The following is a 27563-nucleotide window of genomic DNA, read 5'->3' on the forward strand; positions in this document are numbered from 1 at the left end:
GAGTGCACGGGTGTCCACCCCTCAGCCCAGCTGGCCGCGCTAAGCACATCGCCGCCGTGATGCCCAATCAGACTCAGCTGCTGGCACAGCCCAGGCATCGGACCCCAAGAACATTCCGGATCACAATTCACAGTAGTGATTGCGATCAGGGCCACATGTGGCTGAATGTATTTACAGGAGGACGCCACAGCCGATCTATCTGGACTGAGAGCATTTCCCACTGTACATTCTTACAACACCATTTTATTTGCACTTTATTAAACTTTTATGGCTTTTTCTGCCTATCTACTTTATGGGAGTGTTCTTGTTCTTATGACTGCAGTGATACTTCAAGCTACAGCTATCAATGTGTAAAATTAGTTTGGAAGGCGCCTTATCATTAAACATTTCACAAGCAAGCAATCAGAGGCACCTAACCTGGAGGCCCGTTTTCTTCTCTGAGCCAAACCTACCTTGGACTCAAAGAAAACAGCACACGGAGAGGGGCTGGATCTCCAGCACTCATTTCTAGGGGGCCTCATGGGGAGCAGATATGGAGGGAGAAGCCCTGGGTTATGGCACTGTTGTACTAAAGAAAAGTCCATTTGGGTAAATGCAAGCACCAGACTTAAGAGATTAAGCAAACCATGAAAAGAAACCACTAACTACAGCTTCTCCAAAACAGAACTAAACTCCCTTTAGTTTGAATTGGAAAAGCAGAAGTGATGATCAGGATACAAAAGAAATGACACAGTATCTGAACACAGGAGAATAAACAAGGGCCACTGTCTCTTCCTGTGTCAGTGAGAGCCTCACATCTAAGCTGGATTTAGAAGGTTGCTACTTTGGACTGAAAGTTATCCCCAACCCTAGGTTGTAAGCAAGTGGAGTAGAACGCTTCAATTATTTCAAAGTTTAGAAGTAAAGTTCTGCAACTCTCACAACCATTTTAAATGGTGTGAATTTTAAAGTGACTCAATCTGTTGGCTGGAGTATCTAACAGCTTAACCACAGGGTCATGTTGGAAAATTATTCCAGTTGCTTTTGTTTTTCCTACTGAAGATGTATTTGAACGTTCTTGTAGTTTGCAGTTGGCTGGTTCTGATGTTTGGTCCCGAGGAGGCCCAAGTACCCAGAGAGGAAGAATCTGAAACCTCAAGACACTCCAGTGCTATCTGGGGAGATGGAGACCCCAACCCAAGGGCTACTGACAGACTCAGCATGGGCGCATCGCCGCCTGACGCAATGGGCCACATATTTTCCGCTTACAAAACAACATAAGCACATACCCCCAGGTGTGCACCCATGCTCTGTACACGCTCATGTCTGTCCATGCCAATACCAGTACACACCCCCAGGTGTGCACACACGCTCTGTACACATCTGTCCCCGCCAACACCAGCACACACCCCCGGGGGTGCAAACACACTCTGTACACGCTCACGTCTGTCCATGACAACAGTACACACCCCCGAGGTGTGCACACATGCTCTGTACACATCTGTCCCTGCCAATGCCAGCACACATCCCCAAGGTGTGCACACACGCTCTGTACATGCTCACACCCCTTCCTGCCAATATAAGCACGCACCCCCAGGGGTGCACACACGCTCTGCACATACTCACATCTGTCCCTGCAGTCTGAATTAAACAGTCACGGAGAGGCAGAAGAGGAGGAGGAAGGACGCAATGGGCACTGAGGTCCTGGGCCGGCTCCCCTCCCTACCTCGGGAGACACCCCTCATGTGATCCTACTGTCACTCACCCTTCTGCCTCCATCCTCCATCCTCCCATATGGATCAGGAGGACGCCCACTGCACAGAGCTCTGATGAGCATGAACAGAAGATGGCAGGAGCTCATGCCAAGGTGCTGAGCACAGGGCCTATGGAGTGCTTCTTTCTGCTGTGGCTGATATCATTAAACAAGAGGCTGACACAGCTTCCGGGGAGAATGTCACTCACTGAGAAACTGAAACGTGTGACCTAGGAGCCTGTGAAGGTCTAAGAACCAACAAACCAAATGATTTTGTTTGTTTTTCAAACACTGTAGCCTGTTTTTTCTTTTTTTAATGCTCTACCTTGGGTATCATTTAGTTTAATTTCAAAGTAAGTCCAATAAATACACAAAATCACAGGACTGAGCATGGAGCATTGTTTCACTTCATGTCCTCCAGCCTTTAGGACACATTAAGGAAAGACATGATTCCAGGATTCCCATTAGAAAGGCTGCCCTGAGGCACCTGCTGGGACAGCCAAATTGCAGCTGTTGAAGTTGCCCCCAAGCTGCTTGGATGAAGCAGAAGATTCCTGAGGTCTCTTCTCTTCTGTGCCTCACCCAGGAGAGAAGGTGGAGGGAGAAAGGTGAGAGAAGACAGGAAGAAGGAGGAGGGAGGGAGGGAGAGAGGAGGGGGGAGGGAGGGAGAGAGGAGGGGGAGGGAGAGAGAGAGGAGGGGGTAGGGAGGGAGAGAGGAGGGGTAGGGAGGGAGATAGGAAGGGAAGGGAGGGAGAAAGGAGGGGGGAGGGAGGGAGGGAGGGAGGGAGGAGGGGCATGTTCCATCCACCAAGGCAGCTGCACTGCAGAGAGAATGGAGGGTGTGTTGCCTTTCAGGACAGCAAGTTCAAGCTGTTTATAATTGTTAGTGTAAACAGTGACCAGCTGAGGACAGGGCTGTAATTGGAGTTGACAACGTTTTATTTTCATAGTTGATATTGCGGACCTGGATCTAAAGCACCGTGCCTTGCCCTTTTGCCAGATGGGCCAATGCCTCTCTATACTTAAGTCTATTTGACTAAATACCTGATATTGACTAGGAATTATGTTGTGTAGGATACCCCTTACCGCAGTAACGTCAAACTCACGTTCTCAATGCAATTTGCTCAGGGACTGGCTTCTAACTCTGGGTGGGAATGTTAAACTCAGTCCAGTTCAATTCAATAAGCATTTATCAAGAAACTCCTAGACCAAGAGCTGTGTTAGACACTGGGTATGGGGTAATGGGGATACGAAGATGTAGAATTAGGACTCAAGAAGCTCAAATGCTCTCATTTAATTCCCTAATGCAATTACCCAGCTTCAACCTGAGGGCTGTAATGTCTAAATTCACTTTTTCTTCATTCCAGTTCTACATAACAAAGCATAAATAATAATAGAGGAATGATTCCGTGTTGGACTATTCAGTGGACAGAGAAGAGCATTCTGACCGGCGTAAGACACTGTCTCCATTTCCAGGGAGCCTGTGACGTGGCTGCACGGAGCACACGCGTGAAGATTCAGGAACACGAGCGTCAGGTGACGGGAGGAGCACGGAGGCAGCACCAGACAGATGCCTGCCGAGGGGCCGCTGCAGCCGAGCTGGCCGGGAAGGTCACGGGAGCGGGCACAGGCGTCTCCCTCCAGCCACACTTGGTTTTCATGAGGACGCGTGCAGGGAAGGGGATGACACCGAAATGCTGTGGCGTTGAGGGGAGGAGGGGAGGAATGCAGGGTTGAGGGCTGGCCACCACCCCTTGCGTCCCTGCCCCTATGAATGCTGCCAAAATCAGCTCCAATGGGGAGAAGCGAGGTGGCTGAAAGAGGTGGACAGACTTGGCTTCCATGGAATTCACAGATTCCAGTCATTAAAATTACCTTCTGACTTTTCATTTAGAAAACTTTGCAAAGGTACTTAGGGACAAAAGGCAGAAGATGAAACCAACACAGTTGGGCTCAAACCGCTGCCCTTCTCCTCTCTGCATCCAACACCCACCCTGAGCCCCTGAGTGCGAGGACCCGGAGCTGCCCAGCCCAAGGGCGCGGCCCCTGACCAGAGGAGGGAGCCGCACAGCGGGGCCCCCAGCATGTGGATGGCAGGATCTGTGCTATCTCAGTTCCAAGGCCCCAAGCAGAGAAGGCCTGGGGCTCCCAGCTGAAGCTTTGCTGTCTCCTCTGTCACCAAAGTCGAGAAGGACTGAGTGAGACCAACGCCGGACCTGCCGGCTCCTCAGTGGCTGCCGATGTGGCCCTCAGGCTGCGGGTGAGACTGTCTAGGGGAGCCCAGACAGCGGTGAGAATCACAGCCACGAGTGCTCCAGGGGACCCAAAACACAAGCGCAGCCTGAGGAAGGCAGCGACTGCTCAGATCCCCGTCCAGGCTTGTGTGCCACACTCCAGAGGCACACGGCATCAGAACATGGCGCTTTAAGTGGCTTTGTGGGGTGCAGGAACACAAAGTGGGGCCTCGAGTGGCTCAGAAGTCACTCCCACTAGACAGCGGGGACCTGGGCGGCCCCTCTGGATGTGGCTGGAGTCTCTCCAGGGCGGGCTCCAAAGTTCCACGGAGGAGGTGAGAGTCCGTCTTGCTCTGACCTGAGAAAGGCCCCTAATAGGTATCCTGAACATGCAGGCACACAGCTGGCTGACTCATCTGAAGGGACCTGCTGTTGCCACAAGCCAGGGAAGGCTGGAGAGAACTCGACTAACACAAGAACCTTGCCCAGGCACCCACCTGGGGCGCCCACGAGAAAACTAGGGAAGCTGTGAAGACGGAGGTCTGCACAGGGCTGGGAGAACCCAGGGAGGAGCCGCACTTGGGACCAGGTGGGACGGAGGGCTGGGCCTCACAAGCAAAGGACGGAGGCGCTCAGTGCCATGAAGATCCCGCTGCACCCACAGCTGCAGGCGTGGCTGGCAGCACGAGCTTGGTTGCAGGGGCCCAGGAGCACGTGTGTTTGGCAGGAGCTGCCCTCCTGGAGCCGCACTACGGGTACCATCATTTTAGAGGCAGGCACCTGATATCAACGATGATAATCAACCATGCCACCCTGAATTACAGCCGTGTCCTCAGCGGGTCACTCTTTACGCTGACAATTACAAAGATCTTGAACTCGCTGTCCCAAGAGGCGACAAGCCCTTCATTATCACGGCGGCAAGCCTCTGTGCGGCCCTCCACCCCCGCCGCTTCCCGTTGGGGGCAAGTGAAGTCCCGTGACGGTGACTCAGAGCCAGCCCAGTAGCTTCAGTGCAGGAAAAATCACAAACACTCAAACACATCCTAAACATGGGCAGTTGGTAGGAGCCGATTCCTCAATTCAACCTGTTCGGAGGCTTTCTGGGCTAGCACAGCTCTGATCACAGGCTTGCGCTTTCTGCTCCCTGTGAAGGGCGGCGAGGAGGCCGGGCTCTGCCATTCTGCAGGCTCCACTACGTGAAGTCTGCCCGGTGGCCTGTGCCAGACAGTGTGACCGTTGCCCGCAGCGAATACTCGGCACAGCAGAGCCGGCGTGGGGAAGAACAGAAAGTGCCTTGTAAACCCACAGAAGACGCTAAGCCACGCACGGCCTCACGTGCACTGCGTGTCAATCACGGGAAGCAGGAAGGAGCTCTTAATAGTTCCAGTAAATGCAAAGGCCGCCCTGCAAAACTGCGTGAAACTTTCTGACGACTCACAGGTGAGGAGCCACTGCCTGAGACACAAAGGTAAAGAATTAATCTGAAACTGCATATTATAAAACTTATTTTTAAATGACGGTGCTTAATTGAAAAGACTCCCAAAGAGTACTGCATTAGAAAGTGACAGAGTGAAACCGTGAGGCTGACCACAGGAGTCCCTGGAAAATTCACCAATGGGGACATTGTTTCCCAGTGTCAAAACTAGGAAACAGAAGAACCGCACCTGATAAAACATTCAATTAATCACTTGAGTCCTCCCCACATACGAAGCTATGTTAAAAAGTGTTCCCAGAAGCTAAAGTGAGCAGGAGGGCTGTGAACACACAAAGAAAGAGCCACTTCGTCTGCGGACCACGACAAAAGAAACGCTAATGAGTGCCTATGACATGCTGGAGTCCAGGGCTCTGGGTACAGCTGTGACGGGGACACTCAGGGTTCCACTGTCCAGATGGGAAAACAGGGTGGAAACACCAGGGAGCCTGTCCCAAGGTGCAGAGCCAGTGAACGGTGGTTCATACTGGGCCAATCCCAGCTGCCAGGCTCTGGGGCTCCTGGGGACAGAAGCCTGTTGACTTCACTCTGGTGTGTGAGAGGCGGCAGCATCCCCCAAAGGAGCCTGGAGAAGTGGTGTTACCCTCCATCCCTCCATCCCCTGTCCCCGGTGTTACCCTCCGCCCTGTTCCCAGAGTTACCCTCCGTCCCCCCATCCCAGGTGCTACCCTCTGTCCCCTGTCCCCAGTGTTGCTCACCATCCTCCTCACCTCCGGGTCCCTCTCCCTGTCCTCCCTCATTTTCCTGTTCACCCAGAGCACGTCACATGACTCTTCCCTTTTCAAGAGGCTCAGCTATACCCAGAGGCATTCCAGCCTATTCAGGACAGGACACACACCCTGGGGAAATGCTAACACAGGGTTGGAAGGGCCTGAGACCCTCACTGTCACCCAGGAAGGATGGAAGAGCCCACGGTCATGCTGCTTGTGAGGCAGGATGAAAACATCTGTGTCCAAAATATTATTTTCACTAGAACTGTTCCGACCATTCGTGAACGAATCAGTTAAATACCAGCAAGGGCCATTCCCACTTATTCTCTGGCTACAGTTTTCCACCCACCAGCAACCACACTCCTAGGAATTATCCCTAATGCAGTATCAGCGCCTTGTGCCTTTAGGAAAACCTCTTTCTCTCCAGCTTTGTCCTCCTTCCACAAAAGGTGCCTCTGACTCCCTCACTCACCGTACCAGGATTTCGCTCGGCTACAGAGGAAAATCTGCATGGGGCTCAGAGGTGGGTGGTCCCCTCATGGGCAGCAGCTCTGTGACATCCTCCGAGGAGCCTGGCCCAGGTCTGCCCCACACACCAGGACTCTGCCTTCTGGCCCTCGGGCCCCCGAAGCTGCTTTCCCTCCAGGGGTCATGCCTCGGGCAAGAAGGCCGGACAAGAGCCCAGGGCTGCTGTGGGTCGGGAAAGTCTCCTGACACCTCCCACTCCAGGACCCCCCATCAGCATCCCAGCATCTGGACCTGTGTCACCAGCCGCTCTGCCGTGCAAGAGAATTGGATTTTCAGCTGGGTGTGCTGCTTCCCTAAACAAAGTAGGGTGTTGTTACTGAGGAAAAAGGAAAAAGCTAGCATCTTCCTGGCAACCCCACGACATCCAGCCACTGGTTCTCACCACCCCAGAGATGTCCATCCAGGGCAGATAGTGTCTTCAACCAAGCGCCACTGACCCAGAAGTGCAGTAATTAGTACACTTTCACCAGAATCACCCACTCCTTCACCTTTACACCCAAGAAAAACATGTTTGCCAGGCAAATTAGATGTCCAGGAGGTGTAAGGAAACCCCAAGCCTGCTTTAAGCCTCAGACTTTTGAGACCATTGAGGGCTGTGCGCACAAGAGCAAGGCTGCACCCGAAAGCTCTGCTCCTGCCGGACGTCATGGACAGACCACACGGCTCAGCCACATGGACCCTTCCAGGACTTCACGAGAGGGACCTCCGTGGTACATGCAATGATGTGCACTTCGTTCAGCCTCGAACAGACCACGCCCTCGTTACAGGGTCAGTGATCCACCTCCTGCCATCAGCTCCCCACCTCACCGAGGGTCTGCATCTGCATCTGTCATAACTTTGCTGTTTTACCCGGGTACTAAAATGCAGCATCGGAATGTTTAAATGTCTTTAAATATCAACCCTCCGGGTGCAGTCCTTGTCACTTTAATGCGGTCACTCGATGCAGGCCTCACTCACAACTCTGAGGTAGCTCATACCTTTCCTACCTAACCAAGGAAGAAACGAAGGCATGGAAGGTGCAGCTCCTAAGGAGCAGATTAGGATTCAAACCAGTGATCTTCGTCACATGCTGAGCTACCTCCCAGGCTGAGATAACATTCAAAATTAACCAGGCAGAACAGCGTTCCATAAATCAGCCAGAAATGGTCCTTGTGGATGGGCCTGTGGTTATTCCCTGAAGAACAAGACCATTCGCCCAAAAATCCACCTGTGTCACACTCAAATGTTTACATATCCAATTATTTTTAAAATACCCCAATCAAGCATGTTCACAGCCATTTAGAGCCATACAAATTGTCTGCTTTGCTGACAATCAACCCAAGACCTCTGTCGGCAAAGGGCACGGTGCCAGGTCCAGAGAAGGTGGGACAGAGACACAAACAGGAACCGCTCCGTTTCTTTGGGAGCCTCGCTCTGATGGGCCCGCGAAGACATGGCGCAGACAGCGGGGCACAGGCAGAGGGCAGGCCAGGAGAAGGGGCTGCATTGCCGGGAGGCAGTGCTTTGAGCTCTAATGGATGGAACACTGCTAACCAGCGAAGGTGGAGAGAGGGCAGCCGTCTGAGAGGACGAAGAGGCAGCAAAGCACAGTTGGCCTCGGGGAACCGGAAGCCACAGGGACATCAGGCTGGGTGCTGCTGTCTGCCGGCCACCGGCTGGGAGACTGTACTGGGCCTGGAGGGACATCCCTGACACTCCCCACTGGATGCCAGGGGCACCCCCAGCCCCAGGTGAGAACCACGGATCCCATGGTGAATGAGGACAGCCTGTGGGAAGTAGGGCTGGGACAGCTCTGCACGGCTTAATAGGAAAGTTGGGTTCTATTTTGTGGGGTTTTGGTCACGCCAATGGCCGGTCAGTGCTGTCCATCAGGAAGTGATTTGAGGATAGATTAGAGAAGGGGCTGCCAAGGCCAGCTGGGCATTCGCTGCCTGGGTCCAAGGAAAAGGAAATAAAGGCTGGCGATGTGACAGTGTGGGGGAGCACAGAGGGAAGGAACTGGTGGAGACACAGGACTGGCTCCGCACAGGGCCACGAGCAGCTACCCGGGGGTCGTCCTATTAATTCTCCTTAGGGTCCAAGAGGCGGCTGTGAGGATCCCTCTCCTGAGGACAGAACTGCTCCAGAGCCACACAGCGAAGATCCAAAGAACCAAGATCCCGGCCAGCTCCAAAGTGGGCGATCTTGACCCCTCACCCGTGGTCCTGAGGCAGGGATCAGAGCCCCCTGGACACACAGACCCTCCCAGGAACTGCAGGAAGGGGAAGCAGACGCCCCGGACCAGCGGCAGGACCCAGGGTTTCTGCCCTCCAGGGCACATTTGGACCAGCCACTGCACAGGTGGACACACGGTGCTTTAACCCGCGCTGGGGAAAGGAGCCCTCGCTGTCAGGATGGAAGGGTGGAGACCCCACCCTCGATGGGGACCGGCCTCCCTACTTTAACTCGCGCTGGGGGAAGGAGCCCTCGCTCTCAGGGTGCAGACGGCAGCTCGATCGGGCTGGCCTCCCTGCCAGGCACAGCCTGAGCCACATGACGAAGTCCAGAGAGGATTACCAATGTACACCTGGCCCAGCTTCCGGCAGCCCCCGACCAGGCCACTACCCTCACTCCAACAGCCCGGTCCATCACCAAGCCCCACCCTCTTCTGCCAGCCCTGCCCCCACAAGGCCCCTCCTCTCGCTGCAAGTCCCGCCCCCAAGGCTCAGCTTGCCTGCAGCCCCGCCCCACTGGCTCCACCCCATCGCCTGCAAGCCCCATCCCCAAGGCCCAGCTCATCCCCGCCTAAAAGGCTTCACTCCTCACCTGCAAAGAGCCACCCCTTACTAAGCTCCTCCCATCACTTGCACAGCCCCGCGCAACATAGCACTACGCCCTCCAGGAGCCCCTCTTTTCACCCGGACAGCCCCGCCCTTCACCAGGCCCCACTCCATCTGCATAGACACGCCTCTCGCCACGTCCCACTTCTCCCTTGCCCACTTCCCCCTCCTTCTACTGTCCACATCCTGCTGCTGGCCCCACCCCGCCCCTTTCGTCAAGCCGGCCGCGCCCCTTTTACCCGTGAGCACGCTTCTCCCCTTGCCGCCTCCTTCGGCTTGTCGGCCCCGCTCCTCCCGCCCATCGCCCTCTGCACCGCCCTCCCGCCCGTCCCAGAGCAGTGGAGGCCCGCCCTTTTCATCTACAGCCTATCGCAGAGGACGTTGCCGTTCGCGCTGACCAATAGGAGTGGTGGCCGTCACGGCAAGCCCCGCCCCACGCCCTACGTCGCGTTAAGTGGGGGGTCCCTCGCCAGCCCCGAGCTGGTCTTACGCCATGTGGCGCTGTGGCGCGCGGAGGGGGTTGAGTTCTCTGAGGCGGCTGAGCGGCGGGTGAGGCGCTGCGGTCGGCGGCTAGAAGTGCTCGGCGTGCTGGCTCCCGGGAGAGGAAGGTCCAGGGCGGGCCGGAGACGTAGGGGTCCCTGCGCCCAAGCCTTGCAGCTCCCCGCACTGTGGGCGCCCCGCACCCCGAGGCCCTGCCGGGGCCTTCCTTGGGCTCCCACATCCGGGGTTCTGAGGCCGGAGGACCCCGGGGCGATGCCCCGGGCTGGGGGCCGGGTCTGCCCGTGGCGCTCCCGGCAGGGCCCTCCTTTGGAGTGGGCTTTAATGGGGGTAGTAAATGGGGCCGGCAGTTGCGGTTCTCGCTGGTGTCTTTGCTCCTAGTTCATTTTTGTTGGAGGCCGAGTCCTTAAGAGACCCGAGGCGCCCACAGCCCACTCTTAAAGTCCGGCTGTGTTCAGAGAACTGAAGCCTCCCGGAATTTAACTTTTTTTGGTTTTTTAACGACTCAGTTTATGGGGGAAAAAATTGACGAAGCGGTTTAGTGCTCATGGTAATCCACGAGCCAGTATTTAATGTAACAGTTCAGCGCTGCCGGCCCAGGCCGGGGGGAGACACGGGGCGTCCGTGGCGTGAGTTTGGCAGCAGGTTACTGGAAAGTTCGGGGGAGACCCTGGCCTTACCGCTCACGGGTTTCCTATCATGTCCTTGCTCATAAGTAACTTCTTAAAATGCGTCTCTGTCCCATAATTCTGAAATTTGCTAAATCAGTAAGCAAATGTTGACTACAGCATATCTTCATAATGTTGACAGTGACTGAATAGGTGTTTTCTTTTCCCCTGTATATATCTTTAAAATATTTTGGTGGGATATATTAATGTAGAAAAGCCCGTAAGACATATAGTACAATTTGAGAAAATAAAGTGTTTTTTTTTTTTTTTTTTTTGAAGAGACGGGATCTTGCTCTGTTGCCCAGGCTGGTTTTGAACTCCTGGGCTCAAGTGATCCCCCTCCTCAGCCTCTCACATTGCTGGGCTTACAGGCGTAAGCCATCTCATCCAGGTGAGAATAATTAGAAAAGAAGTAGGTTGGGCGCGGTGGCTCACGCCGGTAACCGCAGCATGTTGAGAGGCCAAGGCGGGCGGACCACTTGAAGTCAGGAGTTTAAGACCAGCCTGGCCAACATGGTGAAACCGCGTCCCTACTAAAAATACAAAAATTAGCTGGGCGTGGTGGTGAGCACTTGTCGTCCCAGCCACTCAGGAGGCTGAGGCAGGAGAATTGCTTGAACCCAGGAGGTGGAGGTTGCAGTGAGCCGAGATTGCACCACTGCACTCTAGCCTGGGCAACAGAGCAAGACTCTTGTCTCAAAAAAAAAAAAAAAAAAGTGTCCGCATGACCAAGCTGAAGATTTCCCCTAACTGCTCATAACCCTCTCCCTCCCGCTTAGATTAGCACTATCATACAGAAATGTCCTTGCTTTTTAAAAATATTTTACCATCTCTATGCATTCTGACAGTATCTTGTTACCTGTTTGAATAATACCTGTTTAGGATAATACTGTATCGTGTGTATCTTTTGTTTAACATTATGTGACCTTCATCTTTGTTATATGCAGTTGTAGGCACTTTTGTTGGTTAGTTTTTTTTTTAATTGAATGATTAGTCTGCAGTTTATCCATTCGCTGTCGTTACACCTCCAGGTGAGTTGAGTTTGGGACTATCAGAGTTTGTGCTGACAATCTTGTCTGTGAGTGCTGGTGCAGCAGTGTAAGGTGTGGAGGATGTAGACCAAGAGGTGAACGGATTTCCAGTATTCAGATTTTTTTTTTTTTTTTTTTTTTTTTTTTTTTGACGCCCAGGCTGGAGTGTAGTGGCGTGATCTCGGCCCACTGCAACCTCTGCTTCCCGGTTTCAACGATTCTCCTGCCTCAGCCTCCCAAGTATCTGGGACTACAGGCACCTGCCACCACGCCTGGCTAATTTTTGTATTTTTAGTAGAGACTGGGTTTCACCATATTGGCCAGGCTGGTCTGGAACTCTTCGGCTTCCCAAAGTGCTGGGATTACAGGTGTGAGCCACCATGCCCTGCCTGCTTAGCTTTCTAAAGAATGCCAAGTGTTTTTCCAAAGTTGTTCCACTCTGTACTCCCTGTGGGACAGGTAGCAGTGTACGTAGCAGTATGAGAGCAGTATGACTAGCAGTGTGTGAGAGCTCCTGGTAATATTAGGCTTTTTAAAAAGTTTTCACCAATTCGGTAGGCATGTAATGGGATTTAACTGTAGTGTGAATTTCTTCCAATATTTTGAAGGCTTGTGAGGATTCTGTGAGGAAAAGAAGCCCTTTTGTTTAAGAGTTTCTTAAGGGGAATTTAAACCATGATTGTATTATAGTTATTTTTGAACATGTATAAAGAAAAGGTTTCCAACACTGAAGCTTTAGGTAAGATAAAAGGTCATTAAAATGGGAAGGGTCTTACCAGAAATTAGTTTTCTGGAATGTGCAAGATTTTGGAAGATGCAGTATTTAATTTTTATCTAATTAATGATCTTTATCATGTAAGAGTATTTTCACTATGTGGCTGAATAATGTTAGCCAGATAATTTTCCTGCAGCTCATCTAACTTAGATGACCTTTAGTCTAGACATGCACACCACAGAGCGTGGCGATGGAACAGTAACCGGGCTTGTGAGAGGGCTCTACAGTATCAACTAGGAGACAAGATCCACGGATTCACCATAAACCAGGTATGGGTCCTTCTCGGCACCTCCTCATAAATCCACATACATTGCAGGTGCGGTTTCTGGCATAGGTACGGGCCCTTTAGGGTGGAGACTAGCCTTGTCCTCATGTCCCAAGGCCCTGGCCCAGCTCCTGTTGCATGATGGCTACTCGGCTGAACAAAGCTTGTGAGAGAAATGACCCCCGGTCCCTTCCTGGAATCCCGCGAAGCCTGATTCTTGTCAGATTTGAGAGAGTAACACTTCCAGCTGGGTCTGTCATCAGACACACTCAGGTTTCTGCAGCCAAACCTGATGATTCGCTGAGTGTGAGCACGAAGACTCAGTGCCCTGATCTGTTCAGTCAGGTTTTGCCATCAAATAGTTTGCTCTAAACTTCTGCAGAATCTTTCAGTTTTCTGAGCCTTTTGGGTTTCAAAATTATAAAGAAGAAATTGTGGACTTAAGGGGGGAGAGGGAAGAGCTCCTGGAGAGGGTGGTGTAAGAAAGCAGCTGCCTCTGGGCAGGGCTCCAGCAAGGGAACCAGCGCAGTGACTAGGGGGTCCCAGGCAATGTCCAGGCATGGGAGTCCTGACAACAGACTCAGAGCATTTGTGAAATCCTGCAAAGTGAGGGCAAAGACACCTCACTCTGGGTGAGGCCCTTATTAATAGTAGCCAGTACTATAAACTCACTCCTTTATTTTTCAAATTTTATAGAAATGTACTTATTTTTGAGACTGGGACTCACCATGTCACCCAGGCTGGAGTGCAGTGGGATGATCTGGGCTCACTGCAGCCTCAAACTTCTGGGCTCAAGCGATCCTCTCACCTCAGTCTCCCAAGTAACTGGGACAAGGTGCCCCCACGCCTGGCTCATTGTGTGTGTGTGTGTGTGTGTAGGTGGAAACTTGCTTTGTTGTCTAGGCTGGTCTCAAACTCCTGGGTTCAAGTAATCCTCTTGTCTTGTATATTAGTCTAATCTCACACTGCTATGAAGAAATACCCAAGACTGGGTAATTTATAAAGAATGACCTAAAGAGTAAAGAGGTTTAATTGACTCACAGTTCTGCATGGCTGGGGAGGCCTCAGGAAACTTACAATCGTGGTGGAAGGCACCTCTTCACAGGGTGGCAGGGAAGAGAATGACAAGTGAAGGGGAAAGCCCCTTATAAAACTGTCAGATCTCGTGAGAGCGTACTCACTGTCACGAGAATAATATGGGGGGAACCGCTCTCATGATTCAGTCACCTCCTACCAGGTCCCTCCCACAACATGTGGGGATTATAGGAACTACAATTCAAGATGAGATTTGGGTGGGGACGCAGCCAAACCATATCACCTTGGTTTTCCAAAGTGCTGGGATTAAAGGTGTGAGCCACTGTGTCCAGCCATAGAAACTTACGATAAGTCATGTTTCTTGTTTGAGAAATAGCTACCATGAGCGCTATTATTATTAAAGCTATATATTGTTAGAAAGCAGACATCTCACTGTATCTGCTGATTTTAAATGCATTATCATCTGTTACAAAGTACGGTAAGCTTGGAAACGAGTAATTTAACAGTGGTAGATGATGCAGGTCGTAGTGGGCCACTTATGCATGGTGGTTGGATGGCAGGCTCCCTAGATTGGGCTGAGGAGACTCGAGGTCTCACCTCTGCCAGCGACTTGCTGTGTGTGCTTGGCCAGGTGACTCATGGCACCCGGACGGAGTGGGTGGCAAGTGTTGTGATCACAGGGACGTGGTATGTGATTGAGGGAGAGGGCCGGCTGGCATGACTGAAAGAGAAGACAGTTTCTTTCATACCGAAAAGTATGGACACTTACCAGGAGGCTTACCTAAAGTAAGGTCGGGGGCCAGAGTATGGAGCCACTGCCCCATCTCAAGAATAGCTACAACTTACTGTCCTAGGACAAAGGGGAAATGAAGCTTGAGACTCAATAATTTTAGTAGAAATCTGTTATATTTTACAATTTCACTTTTCATTTGTACCCAGCTAGTGATTATACTCTGTATCCATTTTCCACACAAAATCCCAAGGACCTTCAGAATCTCCTCTCGGTGTATTTGGACGCCACCTTTTTCCCGTGTTTACACGAGCTGGATTTCTGGTATGTCATGAGTGATTAACTAGTTGATGCAGACTTTAGTATTTGAGTCACTGTCAGCTTATAATTATTTGTCCTCAGGCAGGAAGGATGGCGGCTGGAACACGAGAATCCTAGCGACCCCAGACACCCTTGGTCTTTAAAGGAGTCGTCTTTAGTGAGATGAAGGGAGGGTTTGTAAGTTTTCTTTCTTTTTAATGTTGTGTTCAGCTTACCTTACCCATGTACAGAACCATGATACAGACACATCTGGAAGGTGGTTGATTTTTATATAATATTCTCATTATAGGTGACATGTTCTTGGATTAGCTAGGTCAGTGCTGTGAGCAGAAGCCAGGGGATTAGCGGGGCCAGGATGCTGTCTCAGACCATGTCTGACGACCCCCGTGTATGATCTGCAGCGAGAGAAAAGCTCTTTTCATACCACTATCAACACATTGTCTTTTTCACTCATTCTTGCCCAAGTACATGGTGTACTTTCTAGAGGCTGTGTAGCGAGGTGTGTGACACGCACCAAGCTGCATACAGAGCAGATGGGGGAGTCCAGCTTCACCTCTGACCCAGACACTACAGAGGTTTGCAAAAAAGGCAACACAGCATCACTCTAAGTAGTCAGTTTTTTACTTTGTTATGAGAAATATTTTTCAAACATATTTATATTATCATGTAATGATGGCTTACCTTAATGCATAAGTAGTTTTTAAATGTCTCAGCTTTAATTTAGAATATAGAAAAATTATATAAACACACACAGGCACCTACACAGGCAAAAAAGCCCACATATTCAAAAGCTGCTTGGGTCCTCATTAAAACCTATTTATGCCTCGTGTTCCATTATTGGAATCCTAAGCTTGTGGGAGTTATTTATATCCTACAGCTCAAGGTCATTGCCAAGGTCTGAATTTTTACAAAAAAAATTGCAACCTCAGGCATAAATGGGTTAATTTTTCAGAGTGTAAAGGAGCCTTGAGACCATTTTGGATTAAGAGCTGCTGTCCTGGGCCCGTGTCTTCATGTCCCCTTGTGACTTTGACAACCTGCCTGTGCTGGTGTCCCTGGGGCTCGTGGGTGGCCTGCTCTCTGACTCCCGTAGCCCCCCTCAGCTGGTGAACTATTTCTTACCTTTCATTCTCAATTTGGTGGTCTTTTCTTCCAAGGAGCCTTCTTAAAACTCAAGTTAGGGTGAGAGCTTCTCCCCACTTCCCTCCTGGCTGGTGGGCAGACCTGGTGATCCCTCCAATTTGCAACACACATCAAAAAGTCCATTGTTCTCAATCCTTGGGTCCTGTGCATGGGTGATGAGTGATTGAATACGGTGTTAAACAATGCCTGCAGGGGTGTCTTTTTTGTTGTTGTTGTTACCATTAGAACAGTTTTATTTGCAAAGTATTACAGGCATATGCACCAGAATGTGATCAATTGGCTATATTGTAAGTAATGTAGTATGTGTGTATTATTTTAAATGTATGTATTCTTATTTATTTCACATTTCAAGACAGACAATGAGAGGATATTCCCCCAGCACCTTCAAAATAGACTTCTTCCCGACCACACGTACTCAGTGGTCTCCAGGGGTGACCCACTGTGCATCCCGGAGCTTATGTGGGAGCAGCTTAAGCAATTTCATACCACTCACTATCACCCAAGCAATGCTAGGTAATATTTTGTTGGAAAAGTTTGATGGTGGATTGTGGAAAGTTAACTTGTGTGTGTTCTTCCAATTTCATGACATGGCGTCTCTCACATTTAGCAATGCTTAGCTTCGAGCCTCTCCTTGGCATGGAGAAGTGCTCTTCCGATAGTGGATGCAGTCACAGAACCTTCATCACATCCTCACTTTCTGATCTATCGCTTGTTTCTTATGTCACTAGTATAAGGTCATTATAGTAATAATATAGTTATACGTATCCTATAAAACACTAATAATTTACATATAAATGCTAATGTAAAAACATATTTGCAAGGTTAGTTTATATAAAAACAATTATGAAAACTTTCAAGTATACAGAAAAGTAGACTAGGATAATGAGCCCCTAAACACTTATCACATAATAGATATCCTTTTCCTTGTGAAGTTTTTGGAAGTAAATTTTAAATGTCATCATTTACCACTAAATATTTGAATTTGTGACCTGAAAACATGATTTTTTCTTACATGAGCTAATGCCATTTTCAGTTTTAATAGAATAAAACATACTTTCATAAAACTGCCTATTTCTTATTCCATATTCACATTTTCTAGTTGGCCCCAAAGTGTTTGCTGCACAGGGTCCCACAGATCACACCTGGTCAGCCCGGGTCTCTCCTGGGCACCCTCTCGGGGACGGCAGAGGAGTGTGCAGGCCGGGTTTCCTCCAGGCCCTCTCACTTTCCAGGTGTCCTGGCTGCTCCTGTGTGGTGTTGGGTGCCATGTTCCTGTGTTTCCTGAGAACTGGAACTTAGATCCAAAGCCTTAGCTTGAGTCAGGCTGCGCCTTTTTAAGCAGAGTCCCTCGTGGGGAGTTCTGCATTGATGGCCACATCCTACCATCGTGTGAGGCCTGCTTGCCTCCACCGGGGGGTCTCACACCAGCAGGGTGCATGCTGAGAGTCGGCCACTGTCTTGTGAAGATCTGCTTTCTCCCTTCAGCCACAGACCATCTGGTGCACTTGAGTTTCTGGTGTCCTGTGATAATTCCTCATCAACCTATTAATGGTTTTCATATTCATTGAGGATTATTGCCTGAATCATTTATTAGAGTTTGTGAAGTTTTCAAATTCTGTAATTCTTCATTCGTTTGCTGGACTTCTTCAAAGAAGAGCTCCACATCAGCTGGGGCTCTTGGGTTATCTTGAAATATGGTTCTGTGGAAAAGGCAGGGGCGGCTGCTCTCCCTGGGAAGTCCAGTTTGAGGAGGAGGGGTGGTGCAGGAACTACCTCTAATGTTGACAGAAGAAGCTGTCTTTTTTTTTTTAAAGACAGGGTCTGGTTCTGTCCCCCAGGCTGGACTACAATAGCATGGTCTTAGCTTACTGCAGCCTCAGCCTCCTGAGCCACCTCAGCCACCTGAGTAGCTGGGACTACAGATGTGCACCCCCATGCCCAGCTAGTGCTTACGTTTTTTTGTAGAGACAGAGTCTCGCCGTGGTGCCCAGGCTGGTCTCGATCTCCTGAGTTCAAACAGTCTGCCCACCTTGACCTCCCAAAGTGCTGGGATTACAGGTGTGAGCCACTGCACCCAACATGGAGAAAAGAGTTCTTTCTTTTCTTCTTTTTTTCCCCCCAGTCGTCTTTGTTTTGTTTTTTAGTACCACTGTGACCTCACAAATATTTCTGTATATGTATATATTTGAGACCATGTGATCAGATGGAATTTATTTATTTTTATGCCGACATTTGCCACAGCTGTTGGCCCATTTTGGTCTCACTTCTTTGGTTTGTATGCCCCCATCCCCACCTCCCTAACGCAGGCACAGCCAGGCCTTCCTCCTCCAGAGGCTCAACTGTCTGTTTCCCAGGGAGCTCTGATTTCTGTGGCTAGTGGGGAAGGGCCTTTGGAGAGTAGCATCGGGACACTAGGGGTGGTGATTGCTCCTGGATTCTCTCAACCCCGAGAGTGTGAAATTTGTTTCTAAATTCTAGAATGAGAAATTTCTGAAGGTTCTTTAAGATACTAGTTCCCCAAACCTTAACCATAGCTCAGACAACATAGTAAAGAAAAAGATAAATTCTGTCATTGTAACCTTTTTCTTCTGGTTGAATAAATGTGTTATCTTTATTAACATGTATAACCTTGAACTTGTTGCCAAAAATTGACTTTTGTGAAATTGTCAGTTGGATTACTCTATTACTGTACCTAGGGTTATAAAGTATTTTAACAAATACTTCGTTTGGTTTTTGTCACATCTCTAGATGAAGTTTAAAATGAAAGATCAATTTCTGGCTAGGTGTGTTGGCTCATGCCTGCAAATTCAAGCACTTTGGGAGGCTAAGATGGGAGAATTGCTTGAGGCCAGGAGTTTGAGACCAGCAAGAGTAACCGTGAGAACCCATCTCTAAAACTTAAAAATTAGTCCACTGGGCATGGTAGCTCAAACCTGTAATTCTAGCACTTTGGGAGGCCGAGGCGGGGAGATCACCTGAGGTCAGGAGTTCAAGACCAGCCTAACCAACGTGGTGAAACCCTATCTCTACTAAAAGTACAAAAATTAGCTGGTTGTGGTGGCAGGCGCCTGTAGTCCCAGCGACTCAGGAGGCTGAGGCAGGAGAATGCTGTGAACCCGGGAGGAGGAGCTTGCAGTGAGTGGAGATGGCGCCATCGCACTCCAGCCTGGGCGACAGAGCGAGACACTGTCTCAAAAAAAAAAAAAAAAAGCTGGACATGGTACACAAGGTGACCCCAGGAGACTCCTGTACAGAGTAGAAACACACCCCAGCACTAAACTCAGTCCCTGAAGTCCCTGCGGGATTCTCCCCACCCCCCACCCCTGGGTCCACCTGTACCCACCTGGAAAGAACAGTGACACCACCCCACAGCAGGAGCACCATCAGCGGCCGCGGCACCCCAGGTAGCTGGGCCACCCCCAGGGTTTCACAGGTGGAGAGGGAGCCTGGGAACGTGCATTTCTAGCAATTTCCAGGTGACGGGGCACCACACTTTTAAAAATACACAATACTAGGTCTTGAAAGGACTTCTATTCACTTGCACGTTGGTGGGATGGAGCCCTACATTGCAAAGGGCTTTTCTTCACGTGTCCTCCTTGAGCTCATGGGCTGGCAGCACTTGGTGGGACCTAGTAGGGCGTCCCTTGCTGACTGCACACCCACAGCTAGAGCCCAGGCCCGGATGATTCTCACAGGAAGCCCGCAGAGCTCCTGACACCTCCCTGGATGTATGAGAAAGCTGAGGCTCTGAGGGGGATAAACTGATTACTGGAAGGTAACGACCTTAGTGAAGTGGTGAAGCTACAGGGTAAACCCTAGTTTTATTTCCTTTTAACTTTCAAGACTTCCTGATTTCCTCTATTATGATACCTGTGCCTTAGAGTCACCAATGGGAACTTGAAGGAAAATAATGCCTGCTGAGGCCAGATGCTCATTTAATTGCCTGGGGGTGGAGCCTGTTTGGTTCTAAGCCCTCCCTCTGAACTTCTGAATGGTGAGGACTGCAAATCAGCTGCCTCCTGCTGGGCCCTGCAGGGTGAAACCTGATGAAGCCCCAGGAACATTCAGTGAGGGGTTAGGAGGGAGGAGAACACGGGTGGATGAAAAGCAAGAAGGAAATGCACCAGCATTCACTGGCAGGCTCTGTCACCCACAGGACAGGGATAAAGACGTGCACACCTGCAGTGCGGACTTTCACAGCCTGGCAATGAGGGCTTTCAGCCTCACAGGTAAATGTCACCTGTTTCACCACCTCCTTAGGGCTGTTCTAGGGCCCCGGCACACAGCCATTTGGGACAAAGGGCAGTTTCAGTGTCTTTCACTCCACGCTCAAGCTACAGATTGTCCTTATAGCTCAGGTATCCTGGGGATAATCCATCTTGTTTTGTTTTGGTTTTGGGAGCCCAACCCAAGAATCAAATAACTTTCCTAAGGATTTCCAGGAGAAAACATCTTCCCACCAAAGAAGAACCTTACCATTTGGAAAAACACCTCCTGGTAATTTGCAAAAAAACCCAGTTTTCTGGGAAGTGATAATCTTGTCATGAGAACCAAAGATAAAGTTGGAGATAATGAGGGAGTGGTTAAATAGGAAATATGTGGTCATTACTCTGATCAATTAGTAAATCACTTTCTTCATATGATATACTTTTTAACAGCTTCTTACTAAACGACAGTGCAGGTAAGAAAGTCAGTCACAAGACAGCTTCTTCCTTGAGTCAGTCATCCCCGGCCCACACCAGGGCCTAGCAAGAATGACTTAGGTCACCTGGCTTATTTCCTGGCTACTTGGAGGAGATGGATATCCCAGTTTACAAATCTCAGCTTCCTAGGATTCTATTCTGATAAAATCTAAATTGTATTTTTTTTTAAAAAAGGAATAGGCTGGACACGATGGCTCACGCCTGTAATCCCAGCGCTTTAGGAGGCCAAGGCAGGCAGATCACGAGGTCAGGAGATTGAGACCATCCTGGCTAACAGGGTGAAACTCCTCTCTGCTGAAAATACAAAGAAAACTGAGCCGGCCGTGGTGGCATGCGCCTGTAGTCCTAGCTACTTGGGAGGCTGAGGCAAGAGAATCGCTTGAACCCGGGAGGCGGAGGTTGCAGTGAGCCGAGATTGCGCCACTGCACTCCAGCCTGGGTAACAGAGCGAGATTCCCTCTCAAAAAAAAAAAAAAAAAAAAAAAAAAAAAAGAATAGATGAACTCTAGTGAAATAATCTAGGTCTATCCTTTTACCTCCTCCGTTGTCTGGAGTAATAAAGCTCCCTGCCTCGCTCTCTCTCACAGCACTGAACTGCTTTTCCTGAATTTTCCCACACTGCTGATCACTCACTTGCTAATTTCGATGCATACATTCTTTTTGAGAAAGTCAGTTTGCCAACTCCTCCCACTGGTTTGTCAGAAAATGAGCTTACACTGCGCTGATCTCACTCCTGCTGCCAAACCTCCTTCTAGGGGTCTCTCCTTTGATAATGCAGGGATTATGTAGGCATGGGGAGGTGGGATACCAAGGGGGGATTCTGTCGACGGTGCTGTTCCCCCCTCCCCACCCCCGCCGGTTCAAAGTCATCGAGCCGGGGGGCCTCTCTGACTATCTGGACTGTGCAGACCACCGTGTCTTCCGGTAGGGTCAGGGGAGGGCTTGAGATAAATCTGTAGGGCTCAACCACCAGCCACTGTCCACCTCAGGTGCCCCAAGCGCCATCTCTGCCGGGAGCTATGTGTATGCATCGGTGACAAAATGGAAAGCCTCTGGTCCTGGCGGAGCTTGTTCCAATCAGGAGAGACCCGAAAGCAAGAAACACAGTGAACAAATGCATGATGCCCAGGGGTGGATGGCCGTAAGCACTGAGGAGAAAAATAGCAAGTGGGGTGGGGGGTGTTAAGAGGGTGGAGGATGGAGATGGGCTGCCATTGACAATCGGAGAGCCTGCAGACCTGCCTGAGAGTGACGTTTGGGGAAAGAAGGAAAGGGAAGAAGGTGAGGGAGGTTAGCTAAGTGGACATCTGGGAAAGAGCTCAGGCAGCAGAGGGGCTGGGGTGGGGGCGCGCTGGCAGCCTGCTGCATTCCAGGGTCCTCTGTGTGGCTGGGACGGTGTCGGCCCTCCCCTGCCCATCCCTCAGGGCCTTCGCAGAAACACTCACACGGGGACCTTCTATGTACAGGCAGCACACGCCACCCATCGCCGTGACCACACTGTCCCTCAGAGGAGCCGCTGGCCACGTGTGTCCCGACCACATGGAGATGCACTTGAAGATCCTTTACACACTGGGTTTCAAAGACTTAGTATGGAAAACAGTGTAAAATATTAATAACACAATAACTGTTATCAAAATAGTGGGCTGAATAGAAAATGTAGTTTGTTTGTTTATTTATTTATTTATAGATAGGGTCTCACTTTATTTATTTATTTATTTATTTATTTATTTATTTATTTATAGATAGGGTCTCACTCTGTTGCCCAGGCTGGAGTGAACCGGTGCAGTCACAGCTCACTGAAGCCTCCAACTCCTGGGCTCAGGCAATCCTCCCACCTCAATGTCCCACGGGGCTGGGACTGTAGGTGTGCACCGCCACATCCAACTAATTGTTTTGTATTTTTTGTAGAGACTGGGTCTCGCCATGCTGCCCAGGCTGGCCTCAAACTCCTGGGCTCAAGTGATCCACCTGCCTTGGGCTCCCAAAGTGCTGGGATTACAGGCGTGAGTCATGGCACCCAGTGTCCCCCCCTCCGGACCTGCCTTTCTTTAATGTGGCAACTAGATCATTTAAAATTGCATATATAACACAGGCCACCCATGCAAGCCTCAATCCTGGGAGATGCTCCCGTTGGAGAAACCTTCAAGAAGCGGATCTGCGGCCGGGCGCGGTGGCTCAAGCCTGTAATCCCAGCACTTTGGGAGGCCGAGACGGGCGGATCACGAGGTCAGGAGATCGAGACCATCCTGGCGAACATAGTGAAACCCCGTCTCTACTAAAAAATACAAAAAACTAGCCGGGCGAGGTGGCGGGCGCCTGTAGTCCCAGCTACTCGGGAGGCTGAGACAGGAGAATGGCGTGAACCCGGGAGGCGGAGCTTGCAGTGAGCTGAGATCCGGCCACTGCACGCCAGCCCGGGCGACAGAGCGAGACTCCGTCTCAAAAAAAAAAAAAAAAAAAAAAAAGCGGATCTGCTTGGATTTGCAAACGGCCCCTCTGGCCCCAGGGGGATCTGCTGTGCAGAGCTGCTCTGGACTCAGCTCTTCAATACTGCCCTTGAGTGTACTGGGCACCTCCTGACTTTCGACCAGCACAAAGCTCCTTATTAAACGCTGACAAAAATTCCTTCCATTCTAGGTGCCATAATGGATTCATTAATCTCCTATTGATAGCTTTTTGCTGGTTTTCCCACTTTTTGCTATTCTAAGCACTGCTGCGAAGACTCTCCTTTTACCCCACCTGCCTGTGTCTGCTTCAGCTCACATGCTCCGCCTTCCAGCTGTCATAGCTGAGTCCCTGGGTCTCCTCGGCGGGGTGTGTCTGTGGGCACAGGGCTGCCCTGCCACATGCCCCACCCCATAACCTTCCATCTGTGGCCGCTCCTTGTGAGACCCTAAACTCACGACCTCCCCTCCTGTCCTCTCCTCTCCACAAAGCCACCCTTATCGGAGACAGTCAGTCTGCTTCCCAGTTCCCCCAAGGCAAATCCAAAGTCCTCCACTGGCCCACCCACCTCTACCGACTCCTCCCTCACCTTCCGGTCAGGTCAAACGGCCCCAACCAGAGGCTCCCCGGGCCCTTTCATAAGACAGGAGCTTTTCTTCTCAGGTCCGGCTACAGGTACATTGTACCCGCACCTCACCGCAGGAGTGAGAGCCGCAGGGGCGGAGAGGGCTTAGTTCTTTTGCCTAAAGCCTGCCCTGACTCACCGAAGGCGGTCGTTAATGTGCGCAATGATTACAGAAACACAGAAATAAGGCTGGGGGTGGTGGCTCAAGCCTGTTATCCCAGCACTTTGGGAGGCCGAGGCAGGTGGAGCGCTTGAGGTCAGGAGTTCGAGACCAACCTGACCAACATGGTGAAACCCCATCTCTACTAAAGATACAAAAAAAAAAAAAAAAAAAAAAATCAGGTGGGCATGGCGGCACATGTCTATAATCCCAACTACTTGGGAGACTGGGACAGGAAAATCACTTGAACCCGGGAGGCAGAGGTTGCAGTGAGCCCAGATCAAGCCACTGCACTCCAGGCTGGGCAACAGAGCGAGACTCCATCTCAACGTCCCCCACCCACCCCGCCACACACACAAACAAAATCTTAATCGTAGTAAGACACAGCTGAAAAGATATGACGGAATGACTCCCCGAGGCTACTGGATGCCACTCCTTCAATCATTTTCCATTCAGAAAACTTCAGATCAGATCATTTACATATGTACGTTAAGACAAGGGGTCCTATATTAATGAATCTTCTCCGTCAAAATCCTGGTCAAAGTCAGAAAACAATCCCACCGGACTCCTGGGAGCATCTGATGTTGGAGAAACCTGGAGAAGTGGAGAAGCTGATCTGCAGGATTTGCAAACCGCGGCACTGCCCCCAGGGGGACCCGCAGCACCGGCGCCTCCCCGTGAGAGTCGGAGCCTCACTGAGACCCACACAGTCAGGATCTGCACCTCCAAAGGCTCCCCCAGGCGGCTCTGGGCACACGGAAGCTGGGAAGACAGCAAATGGGCCCCGGGGTTGGGGGGGCCCAGCACAGTCCAGCCTTTTCTCTTTTGTCTCCTGAAGACTTTCACTGTGGATGTGTGTTAGGGAAGGGGGGAGTGAAGAAAGAGACAGGGAGAGAAGATAGAGACTGAGTGATGCCTCCATTCTGCAGAGAAAAACACCGAGGCCCTATCTCAGCACTCGAGACAGTGGGGCCACGGCGGGACTTATTAAGTCTCTGCCTCTCAGTGCTCTGATCTGCCATGTGTCTGGCTGCCTCTTCCATCCTGACAAACACAATGACTGTAATTCCAAAGTACTGGGAGTTGGGGGTGAAGATGCAGAGAACGGAGGAGTGGGGAGGGAAACGGCAGCCTCTGGGCAGCTACTCTCTAATAAACACGAACACAACACCAGAAAGGGCTTGTAGAAAAGAAACATAAAATGCAACCCAACTACTGACACATGGCCCTCTGTTCCATATTCACCCGCACGTTCTTAACAGAAACGCAACTGTGAACATGCAATCTGGTATCCTGACATTTGCCCTGACCAGGTTGTTACCGCATCTTCATCTTTCTAATTTTAATTGCTTCTGACGGCCCATCCGACTGGTCGAGCTTATTTAAAGAGCCCTGATTCTCCCTGATAAAAGGTTGGAGTCCTGTATCAAAAGCTTTTAGTTTTCTGTAACCAAGGGGGAAAACATGCTTCTTTTGAAAGATGACAAAATGTCTAGCTTCGAAGGGTCATCCGAGTATGGCACACAAGGTGGTCTGCATTCATAGAAAATGATGCCATCATATAAATCTCCCACTGTGTGACGGGGTGACACCATCACTCATCATCTGCCTCCCAGACCCAGTAAGTTTTGCAAAATTAATTACTGCACTTTACACTGAAAAGATCCCATCAAAGAATGTGTGTGCACAGGATGGTGAGGGGCGCCGGAGCTGTGTGAGGAGAAATGGCACTGTTCTCAGTTTCCCCTTCCATCCTACTGGGCTCTGAAGCATTGCTTCGGAGATTTTCAATTTTATCTTATAATTAAATAATATGAACTCTACTGGGGGAAGAAAAGCAGCCCATCACATTGGTATTAAGCCTTAATATCATTTTTGCCATCTTGACTCCTATCGCTATAAAAAGTCATTTTCTGTTCCCCTCACAAAACCACCCAAGGAATATTGCTTCAGATACCAAAGGTGCCCATGTGGGGCTCAAGCCTGGTGTCCAATAAATATGTGTGTCATTGACCTAATGCATGTCCAGTCAATTGAAACCTCACACTTCTGACTTCGGTTTTTAGGTTGTAATCTTGAAGTCTTAACAGTTTATACGCATTGACCTGAGGATATTGGAAACTTTTGATTAGAGAAGGTTGAATTCCTCTAAAGGACTTCATGAATGAAGAAGACAGCTAGAACCCCTGGTTTCCTGCTCCTCAGTGGAGATTCCAGGCGGGAGGCAGGCAGCAAACGCTTGCGTTCCTGTCAAGCGCCAGGCGTGGTGCTGGGCGCAGGATGGACACCAGTGAAGACACAGCTACACGCAGCCCTGAACATCCCTGCAGCAGCCACAGGGCCTGGCCACACCAGGGAGCTCTGTGAACTCAGGGAAGCCGGTACACCTCGGGCATCCCTTGCTCATGTGTAAAGTGGGGATAAGTCAGTGCCCAGGATCACTGAGGGCCTGCCACATAACAGAGTCACTAAACGCTAGCTATTCTCACTAGGATTGGAAAGGTTGAAGCTTACTACATTTCTGTGAACTTTCTATAAATACTGTATTGATGTTCACGTCACCACAGGCAAAAAGGACGCCGCTTTCGCATCCAGCCCACCCTAAGAATGCCCCTGGACTTCCCAGTACACTCAGCTCCACCAGGCACCAGGCCCTGCAGAAGCCACAACCTGTGACGAAGACAATGAGTCACTCTTGGTGTGTGGCACAGCGTGATGTGGCGGTGGGTACTTAGTCATGGTCAGTCCGCGATCCAGAGCTGTGGAGCTTATTTTAGGTTGGGTGAAAATCAATTTAAGTTTCCAGATATGTCTTGGGACAACAGAAGATACCCAAAGAAGCAGGGAAAAAAAAAAATAAAAAACAAAAACCCCAGAGCCTGAGACAGAAGATACCCAAAGAAGAAGGAAAAAAAAAAAAAAAAAAAAAAAAAAAAAAAAACCCAGCCTGAGAAATACTTTCTTCATTCAAGGCCTGGGGAGTCAGGAATACAGGAAAGATATTTTCAATTTTATATTATAATTAAATAATATGAACTCTACTGGGAGGAGAAAAGCAGCCCATCGCGTTGGTATTAAGCCTTAATATCATTTTTGCCACCTTGACTCCTATCGCTATAAAAAGTTATTTTCTGTTCCCCTTACAAAACCACCCAAAGAATATCTGCATAATTTTGAGCAAGTTGGGTTTTGCTCACTTTTGAGCATTAACTAGAATAAGGAGCTTCACCAAGAAAGGCCCCTGAAAAGCATGGTGGAGGCCTGACATGACGGCTCAGGTCTGTAATTCCAGCTCTTTGGGAGGCCAAGGCAGGAGGCTCACTAGAGGAGGCCAGGAGTTCAAGACCAGTCTCAGCAGCATAGTGAGATCCTGTCTCTACAAATAATAATAACAATTAGCCGGTCATGATGCTGCATTCCTGTCTTCCCTGCTACTCAGAAGGCTGAGGCAGGAGGATCACTTGAGCCCAGGAGTTTGAGGCTGCAGTGAGCTGTAACGGCACCACTACACTCCAGCCTGGGTGACAGAGCCAGACATAAGTACTCTTCGTGGTCTAAGGGAGAGTACAATATTTGGAATTAGGATCTGTTTTGCTCCTACCACAATCGCGTATGCACCTCACTCCCTTACCTAAGTTATTTTTCTTTG

General features: G+C 50.1%; 1 protein-coding gene, 1 long non-coding RNA gene and 1 pseudogene across 31 annotated transcripts in view; 1 reads left to right on the forward strand and 2 right to left on the reverse strand.

Moving 5' to 3' along the window:
- Window positions 1–2590: 2590 nt before the first annotated feature.
- Window positions 2591–8382, reverse strand: LOC140712059 (uncharacterized; annotated as a pseudogene).
- Window positions 8383–9228: 846 nt separating this feature from the next.
- The window catches only part of LOC140708570 (uncharacterized), an 84820-nt gene continuing 66485 nt past the window's right edge, over window positions 9229–27563 (forward strand). For 6 of the 30 annotated variants that reach the window (XR_012093319.1, XR_012093322.1, XR_012093320.1 and 3 more), the window contains exons 1-3: window positions 9229–10064; window positions 12649–12756; window positions 26482–26637. Coding sequence is in view for 16 of the 30 variants with exons in the window: in XM_073017287.1 (XP_072873388.1) it covers window positions 9255–10064; window positions 12649–12756; window positions 20138–20210; window positions 21674–21825; window positions 22593–22687; window positions 22777–22963 (1425 nt within the window). In the remaining 14 variants the exon portion in view is untranslated. The other 24 variants (XR_012093316.1, XM_073017289.1, XM_073017287.1 and 21 more) reach the window with 24 other exon arrangements.
- Window positions 24345–26482, reverse strand: LOC140711984 (uncharacterized). The gene is made up of 2 exons (XR_012093332.1): window positions 24638–26482; window positions 24345–24508 (listed from the first exon to the last, which is right to left on the reverse strand). It is a non-coding gene; the product is annotated as an uncharacterized lncRNA (long non-coding RNA).

This window comes from Chlorocebus sabaeus, chromosome 7 (genome assembly GCF_047675955.1).
Source record: "Chlorocebus sabaeus isolate Y175 chromosome 7, mChlSab1.0.hap1, whole genome shotgun sequence".
Taxonomy (NCBI): Eukaryota; Metazoa; Chordata; class Mammalia; order Primates; family Cercopithecidae; genus Chlorocebus; species Chlorocebus sabaeus.